We start from the raw sequence: 9741 nt of genomic DNA, 5'->3' as shown, positions 1-9741 counted from the left end.
AGTTTCTGACCTTTTGAGAGGAAAATCTTTCATATTTATTATCACACCTACCACCAGTCAGTAGAAGGATTTTCCAATATTATTTTCCAGTTTCTACCTTGCTTATACTGCTTTTTGGAAGCAGAGCACCGTTTTTTAATTATATGTATAATCTCTGATGGCTAGAAAAATTAACAATTGGACTCACGGGCCAAGGTATGCCTTGTACTATCTAATCAACCAATTTGTGGACGTCATAAGTGGTGCATTTTAGTGTAAAACATTTGCATCATTCTTATGATTTTACAATTAGTCAGAATTCTTTCCCGAATGTTATTTTTGAATGTGTATAATCTGTACTTACAGTTTGACTTTAAAGGATTTTTATATATTTATACTACAGAGTTTTGAGTTTATGTTTAACGTTTGGAGTTGATATTTTAATTGCAACAAAATTAGCCTTCAATCCCTCCTGACAAAGGTTTAAAATAAATTCGAGGACAGTTATAAGGTTGAAGCGGAGAGCATTTGTTTCACATATACCAGCTATTAGTTGAGTTTTTCGAGTAACTTAAAATATGTTGTTTTATTTATTAAACCCCAGCAGCTCAGTGGTCAATGAAAGACTATTAAGCTAGCAATCAACGTATAGTTCTATTGTATAACTACAGTGTATCAACTAATCTTGTGTATATGTGTTAGCATGTTAATAGAGCGTACTAAGGCTTACCTCATCCTTGACATATAAGTTTAGTTCTTTTGCTATAGTTTATAGTACGAAAGGGATAAGTAGTTCCATTTGCTTGACTTCTCCAGAAAAACAACCTTTGGTTCCTTTCAGGTTTTGGGTACACAGCTCATCTTAGTAAATACAATGTTTACAAACTGCAGCTAATGAATATAAGTGATTTTTACGAAATTAAAACAAATATTTGCACTATGATAATAAAATAACATGTTTTAAATAGCACCCAAGGATTATCTTCAGCACAACCTTATGATTACGTATCTAAAGAATTAGCTTTAACAAAATTGGTTAACTCTATAAAGTTATGTGATATATCAAATAGTGTTAATAGGAAATAACAAGTTTTTATTCGTAAGTTTAGGTTACATGCAATTTAATATGTCTATGTCGAATTGACAACAAAGAGTCTAATGTTTTGAGCAACTTTTTTCTTGACGTTATATGCCGACAAAGCTTACTCCTTGAAATACCTCGAGGCAACAAAAAAAAATTAATCACGCCATCTAACGCAAACTAGTACACGCAATTTAACTTCGATTACAAAAACAAGGAGTAATAACAGGTAGATACACTAATGACGTGTCTACTTATGGTTAGAGCTTTTTAGGTACAAATTTTCAATTCTAAGCCCGATATCTCGAAAATTAACTGTATTATACTATATATCTGTCTGTACTAAAATATGTTATCAAATGAGCATATCTATGAAATCTAAGTCATTCCCAAAAAAGATTTATGAAAATATAATAGCTAGGTACGTAGAGTTGAAGAGTTCTTGAAAATACCATATAATAATTAAATTGTAAATATATAACCTTTATTGTTGCTTTTTAAATAAATAATATTATAAATTTAGTACACATAAATATTATAACTCCGTTGTTGCAACACCCCAATATTTTCGCATTCTGCTGTCATGAACATTGTAGTCTTCGTCATTATCTTCATTTAGTGCGGAACGTTCTTGAGTTACCGCAAAATCATATTCCAAATTGTATGGCATTAAACGTTGCAAGGAACCGAAATAGGCTGCATGTGGACCACAACCATTGATTTTAGTGTAGGGCGAAGCAGTAACAGAATTGCGACTCTTTGATTCAAAAAAATTATACGCGACACTGGATGTGACTGCTTGAAAGGATCGACTGCTGCCAAAATGTTTCGAAAGAAATGACATTTGCTGCTGCTGGTTTTGTTGTTGTGATTGCTGTTCCTGATGCAGTTGTCCTGGTGATACTGACCGTTTCTTAACTTCACTATTTATTAATTGCGGTGAGCTTGTGGATATAAATTTACTTTTAACATTGTTCATCAAATTCGATTTTCGTTCATTGGTTTGATTTTTGGTTAATGATTTTGAGATTGTGTTCAGTTCTTTATCAAAAAGTAATTGTGTATTTTGCTCCAACATATATTCCCAACATTTAAATTGCTCCTCTGACAGAACAGAATCTGTTTCATCAAGAACTTCCATTTCATTTTCCTCCTCAAGTACATGCGCATGTGCCAATATATAATCTTCACCTTTATTTATTGGACTTAGGACTTGATCACTTTGACCGCTTGGAGAAGAGCGCTCACTGCGGGTTGCAGGTCGTTCAATTATGCGATGACGGCAGATATTATTACGTTCACAACATGTACGTTTACAAACGTTGGGTAGCAATGCAGCGGCTGCGGCAATTGTGCTAATTGGTTTCTTGCGAACGGTTTGTTTGAGTTCCTTAATTAAGTAATCCACATCGGTGCCAATATTTCGGAATCTTAAAACTATCACGCTTAAATTTGCATTGGCACCAAAACTTTGAGCTATATCTTGAACACGTTTCGCAGCTAGTAAAATATTTTCCTCTTTACGTATTTCACGTGCGACACGATTTATGTCCATTTTGGCCCAAGTGTTTCCGTTACAAATAACCAAATATTCATCTTCGTTACTTAGTGGAACTTCAGTGATTTTCGGATCTGGCAAATTGTGCAATAATTTATTTGAGTTTTTCTGATAGTGATAGTTGTTCTTATTATTATTATTGTTATTATTGCTGTTATTATTGTTAAGCTTAGGCACATTCATTAATAAGTTCGTTTGTTCGAACTCTGCTGGACTTTCAGTCATATTGGTCAGACAAACATTTGTGGTCTTACGGACTAAATAAGCACCAATATTACCGACACTAGCTACTCGTAAAATGTATTTTTTTGTTTTATTGGGTCTTACATAGTCTCTGACACCTTTCACGTTCTCCCGAGATATATGACAAATCGTAATACCGATATTGCCAAGCTCACCACTTTTGTTTAGCTTCTGTAACGCTGTCAGCAACGTGAACTTCATATACACATTTATAGCCTCTTTTACAGCACGTTCCTGATCTATTATTTTTGGCACCGTTTGCGCGACTGAGTTAGCAACAGCACTAGATACATCACTTTCAATTATTCCAAAAAGACCTTCATCCTTGTTAAAATTACATAGGCGCAGCTGACTAACTAATAATCGTTTAACATTGCCAGGTGTTTCAGAAAATCCTAAACTCCAAGGTGGTTTTAACATATTATTATCCATGTAATACTCCAATTTCGTAGTTGGCAGGCACAAGCGGTTCTTACCTGAGACATCCACCAAGCTCCAGTGCTTTTGGCTTTGACACACTTTAACTTGCTGTTCATCAACTTGCAGCTGTAAGTTACAAGACAAATCGAGGTACTTCAAATTCTTTGGCACTATACTTAGCAAGTTAATACGATCCAGATGATTATGCGCCAAGTCCAATACCTGTAAGCTACTCAGCTTGGAAAATGTAGGTGTCGAAAGCAACAAATTTGAGTGCACTCGTAGTACCTTTAACTTTGTTAGTGTAGAAATAATTTCCGGTAAGTTTTGTAACAAATTTCCTGACAGCACCAATATCTCCAACTCTGCCCAATTACGAAGACAGACTGCTGGAAGTTCACTGATTTTATTATAAGCCGCGTGGAGCACACGCAGTTTTTTAGCATTAACAAGCACATTTAAAATAGTTTCATTAAAACTGTTATTAGATATATATACTTCCTCGAGCTGAGAACGAAGTACCTCATTCTGCTCAAAATGCAAGTTCATTCCCAATTTATTGCAGGACGCATTCAAAATCCGAAGGTGTTTCTGTGTTATTGCGAAAAAGTTTTCTGGAAGAGTTTGTAGTTCATTGCTCTGTAGAAGACATTGTTCTATAGTGGACATTTTCTCCGGAAGGCGACTCAAAAATCGTATGTTATTATGGCTTAAATTTAATATGCGTAGTGCTGTTATTTTATACACGGATAAAAATTCTGCTAAGGTATAAAGTTGATTATGGTGAGCTTCTATGGTGTGTAGACTTTGACAGCAGCCCGTGAAGCTTGGTAGCTGCGTGAAATTATTATATGAAATATCCAAGTATTTAAGTTTTACGGGAATCGGGAAAATGCTAATTGTTTGTAGGCCTGCAATATTATTTAATGACAATAATTGAAAAAAGATATAAAAATATCAATGAAAAAAAATAATTTTTTTATAAAATAAATTAAAAGATAAAGTGTAATTGTAAAAAAAAACAATTAATTTTATATACAATTACAATATTACAATAATACAATTACAATAAATACAATATTAGATAATAAGAGTAGTAAAACTATAGGGCAGAACCGTTATTATAGAAATTGGACTTTATTGGTCCACAGTGGACTTGAAACTCACCGGTTAGCTACTGTTATTAAAGCGAAATATACTTTACCTATATACTTATCAGAGAACTGCAATGAGTACATACTCAACACTCGAATCATTGACTGTGTTTCATTTATATGTATTCTGATTCTCTTTTTCGTATATTCGACTTCGTCTGATCCATATATACAGCTGACAGCACTCATACTCACTGATACTCATAATTACCGACATTCAACATAAAAGTGATGCAAAAATCTTGGACCCCTTTCCTGGTCGATCTGAATGACCTGTCGTCCTGCAATATTAGGGAACTAGCCAGATTTATAGAACTGTCAGGTTGTTTTACTTTCATCTAATGGGGGAGTCGCTGTCTTTTTCGTCGTTGGTCAAATACTGATCACCTTATCTATGTACGAACCAACGTTATTCCTGTGATACCACAATGAGCCATAATTTGAGCTCAAGTGGGCTTTCTTGGTACAAAAGACCGCCACTCCAACTTACCTACTTACAGTGCAAATAATTTGCTATTAAAACAGCCTCTAACTTAATGCACACATACTATTTAATGCTAACAACAACAACGCACACCAAAAACTTCAAACTAAACACACGCAAATTTTTTGCTTAGCAAACAACAGCGCTCACAAAATTTTTACGAATGCTACTAGTCATCCAGTCATTCATTTTCGATGAGTATATTCATACTCACCTAAGTATATGCTATGATTCATGAATCATTTGTCATTTATGGTACTCTACTTAAAAATGTGTGCGCATTCTCGTGAAGCTGATTCATTAGCACCGATATTCGTTAACGAATATACTTATGAATCATATCTGTAGCGAATGCGAATCCATATAAGTAGTATGTGAGAAAAACATTTATAGGCATTTATATTTGGTTTTTTATGAGTATACTCTGAGTGTTGAAATTATGACTAATTGCAGTTCTCTGATTCATACCTCCAAATAAAAATATTATTTTTTTTTTAACTTTTGTTACTTTTTGTGAAAGAAATATAATAATTATTATTTTTTAATTGATAAGCTTAAAAGTTGACCATGCAACTATCTTCATCATAACGAGAAAATTTACTAATAAATTCAAAATACATAAAGAGTAAAGCCGCTAAAAATTGCTTGCAATGATCAAAACCTCGAAAATACACATAATACCTTTCGATGTGCCCACTTTATTTACGAATCTTATAGAGAAGAAACAGGACCAGAATTTTAAGTGTTCAACTGGAATATCGAGAGCCAGGCAATTGGTTTTTGTTGCACGATAATTCTATATAGCACAAAGCTATAATGGTACGTAAATACTTGACAAAAAAGTCATCTTTTTTAACATTCATCCATCGTATTTACCCGATTTGGTTTCGTGCAATTTCTGGCTACATTCCAAAAAAATGGTTTTCGATTACATAAAAATCGCATTTCCGAGTGATGAGTGTAAAAAATGTTTCAAAAAATTTGTTAACTATTTTTTTGTTTATTTTATATATTGAAATTAAACAATTAAAAATAAATGTAATTAATTAATCTTACAGCTACAGCATGGGAAGACTCAACGATATATAGGTATCTGTATACAATTTGCCCACGTTCCACTAAAAGGAAATCCAATTTTCTCATTGAAATGCCCCGTAAAGATGTTAGGCTTGTGGTAGGCTTACTCAGAGGTCCAATGCTTATTAGGTAAGAAGTTTAGGCTAGAAGATTGACTCTCCCTTTCAACCATATCTGTTGCAGTTAAGAAGAGGATGATGAAAGTACCCCCCAACTGCTTTAAGGGCTTTCTTTATTTGAGGATCTTAGTCAACTGTATAGAAGTATTGAATAGCATTATAAGCTTTGCGAAAATTCAAAGTGGTTGTAAACGTCTGACTTTTTTTTATGTACAGTAACACAATGGATGTATAGGCCTAAGTGGATCACTTAGGATCGCCAGTACAACCCAACTTAACATCGTTTAACATTTTTAGGGATATATTGAATTGAAAGAAGACAATAGTTAAATAAATTAAATAATAAACATTTTGCTTTTTTGAGACTAGTTTCATCGAACAAACAGACCGTGTACCGGCACGTAGTCGTTCTCTCTTTACACATGGATCATGACTGTTTAATAAAGTAAAATATTTTTAAAATTAATGAAGTTATCGGAAAACTCCTTCCAAAATAAATTTTGGTCATTCGAAGTCTCTGTGTATTCTTCCACACCTCTTTACAAGCATTTTAACAAAGCAACGAGTAAAGAAACACTCGTTTACTAGTTTAAATCAAAATCAATTTTAAAAAACCAATTCGCAAAGTTTTAGCTTATGGATATATGACACTTACTATGCAGTCGATAGAAGGGCGTTACGCAGAACCCAGTGAACTGGAAAATGACTCAAAGTAAAAGTCAAATAAAGGAAAGACTTTAATTTAGCTTAAATTTTGTTTCAAGTAACTAAGTGTATACATTTATATATGAAGTGTTATGTGTGTGAGTATATATATATTAAGGGGAGATTACATTAACATATTTGCATAAATACATACGTACAATTATAGTCAGCTTTTACGGTGACTAAGTTTCTGCCATTGATCATCAATTCCACCAATTTGTTGTGATTGCACTTTAACGTTTCCAATTGTTCTAGTGAAGTTAAATCCAAGACTTCCATTTCATTTTCACTTACTTCCAACTGGGTCAAATACTGCGATGAATTCAGTGATGTTGATGTATATCGCATGGAAACGCCAAACGATGTGTGTGTGTGTGTGTGTGTGTGTGTACATTCACATATACGCATAATGAATTGCATAATAGAATAAAGATAAAGATAAAAAGAGAAAGAAAACAAATAAATTGAGTTCAAATGTTTGTTATTGTTTTTAGACTAACCGTTATTATAAATAATTTTATAATTCTGTACTTACATTATAATTACCAATTAATATGCTGCCACAAAGGTGATTGCCTTTCAAACTGAATTTGCTTAATGGCGCTGAAGGATTCGTTAAATCGTTCGTTAAGTCGTCTGATGACATTTTGTATAAAGTACTCGCTGCATTTGTTATTTTCGTCAAACTAGCGGATGTGACAACTGATGCTGATGCTGGGTTTGTTAGTGCATTATCTGCTGCTGTTAAGTCTGTTATTGGTACTGGTACTGGCGCTGTTGTTGCTGGTGTTGTTGCTTTTGTAATATTATGCTGAGCTTCACTGCCATATATTTTTAACTTTGAACGGAAATGATCATTAGTAACCGATTTCTTTGACATTATGGGTGTTGCGTGAAAGTTCTTCTTGATCACGTTCTGGATTTAAATAGTGTGCGTTATTGTCGTTTTTATATTTTAGTGTTTTGTTCCTGTTGTTTGGAAATCACAGTATTTTTCGTAAGTTTTATTTCATGCATGGATAATTACAACTCAACCATCGTTTTTGTGTACAGTTTTTGTATTATTATTAATACTTGCATTTAACTACATTAAACTATTATATTTAACTTATTTTTCTTGCTATTAATATTTAAAATTTATAACAATATAGAATAAATTATTATATTATTCTATTAAAAATATTTGAAATCGTTATTTTCACTTGTTCATGAGCAATGACTTTCACAACCAAACCTTTAAAAAGTTTCAGCAAAACTGAATAGTTTCAAAAGTCAAGCGGTTACGGCTGAAAGCGTCGAGGCACTTGTTGCTTACTTCACTCAAGCCGTTTTCTTACAACAATAATAAACTGGAGTTAAACAGTAACAAGTCTCAGGAAGTCTGCATATTTTAGCTATTCAACGTAGTTATGTGCTAACTCTATTAAATCGACCAGCAGACAATTTTTATATAAAACTGAGTCAAAAATCTTCAAACTACAAACATAACCGTATTTTATTTCTTATGTTTTTATTTTTCTTCGATTTTCTTATAGTAACAGTCTCAGTTTTTAATCTATTAGGCCGTGTGCGAGTTCGAGTAAAGTGATGGAAATAGTAAATTATGTCGGTATGACATCGAATGTTGGTATTTACCAGAATTTTGAGTAGAGTAAATTAGATAAAAATTAGGTAAATTAGGTTTTACCATTGTGAAAATTTTATAAAATGTTTATTAAACAAATAAATAAAAACTTTTAACCAAAAATAATAAATAAGTACAATAAATAAATAAATAAATATTTACATAATTGCAGTGCAAAAAATTCCTATGAAATTTCAATTTACTTTACTTTAATTTACTCGAACTCGCACACGGCCTTAATATCATTTTGTAGATGTAATATAGAGATGTAATATTAATATTAATATAGATGTAGAGAGGGAGAGAGCTGCCAAAATAAAAAATAAAAAAAAATAAAATTACAAAAAACGTTTTGATTATTTTAGTTAATCAAACTATACATATACATACATATATAAAACAATTTGAATTCTCAGCTTAAAATATTTTATAGTATGTTCCATTGTTTTTAATAAAGCAGTTTATTTAATTTAGGTTTATTTTAATTTAAAATTTTATTAACCGTCCAAAAAGCTTTTGTGATTTTTAACTTAGAATAAGTAAAGAATAACTTACTAAGTAAATTTCGTTATTCATATTGTAGTATATTCGATCATGGCAACCCTGTATAAAGAAATAGATAAAAAAGGAAAAAATACAAAATGTGTGTTTCGTGTTGTGCTCAAAGGAGCAAGCGTGCCGTGCCGTAATTATTATTATTATTAATATTAAATTGTAAATCTATATAACTTTAATCAATAAAGTATATTGTATTATATATAAAGAATGTAATACATATAAACAACTTCCGTACTTTTTAACTTCCTTGAAAATAAAGTAAGAAACCTTAAGCCAAAATTATCGAATGCAGCCCTTAAAAATAAATTTCCTACGAGGGAAATTACCAAAATTCAAATATATGTCATATATGTTTTATATGTATGTAAAATATAAAGAAACAACAACTGAACTGTAAACAAAAGCACTGAGGAAGTAAATATGCAATAAAATCTTTCTTTTTATTAATTGAATATGTAATGGATACATATAATATATGTATATATATAAATGATTAAAAATATCAATTTTATATTTATTTTTATTTTTCTATGATGTTTGTGTTAAGTGAAGTTTATTAAAGCAAACAGAAGCTCTTCTAGGACTTTCAAAAAACTTCCTGACACATAAAAGCTGGTTCAAATGTAATTACACAGAAAAATAATATTAATTGAATTTGGCAATAAGTAACTTATGCCAATGGAAACGACCAAATTTTAAGTTTATTAATATAAATTGATTAAGCTTCAGTGGTAACATA

At 31.7% G+C, this 9741-nt stretch overlaps 1 protein-coding gene across 1 annotated transcript; it reads right to left on the bottom strand.

Moving 5' to 3' along the window:
• Positions 1 to 1558: 1558 nt before the first annotated feature.
• On the bottom strand, positions 1559 to 7700 carry LOC119674974 (protein phosphatase PHLPP-like protein). The gene is made up of 4 exons (XM_038086130.1): positions 7356 to 7700; positions 6979 to 7132; positions 2803 to 4192; positions 1559 to 2700 (listed from the first exon to the last, which is right to left on the bottom strand). The coding sequence occupies exons 1-4, from the start codon at positions 7698 to 7700 to the stop codon at positions 1596 to 1598; spliced, it is 2994 nt and encodes a 997-aa protein (XP_037942058.1). The 3' UTR covers positions 1559 to 1595.
• Between the last annotated feature and the right edge of the window lie 2041 nt (positions 7701 to 9741).

This window comes from Teleopsis dalmanni, chromosome 2 (assembly GCF_002237135.1).
Source record: "Teleopsis dalmanni isolate 2A chromosome 2, ASM223713v2, whole genome shotgun sequence".
Lineage (NCBI taxonomy): Eukaryota > Metazoa > Arthropoda > Insecta > Diptera > Diopsidae > Teleopsis > Teleopsis dalmanni.
Note: the sequence above shows the minus strand (reverse complement) of the source record. Positions and strands in the feature narration are given on the sequence as shown.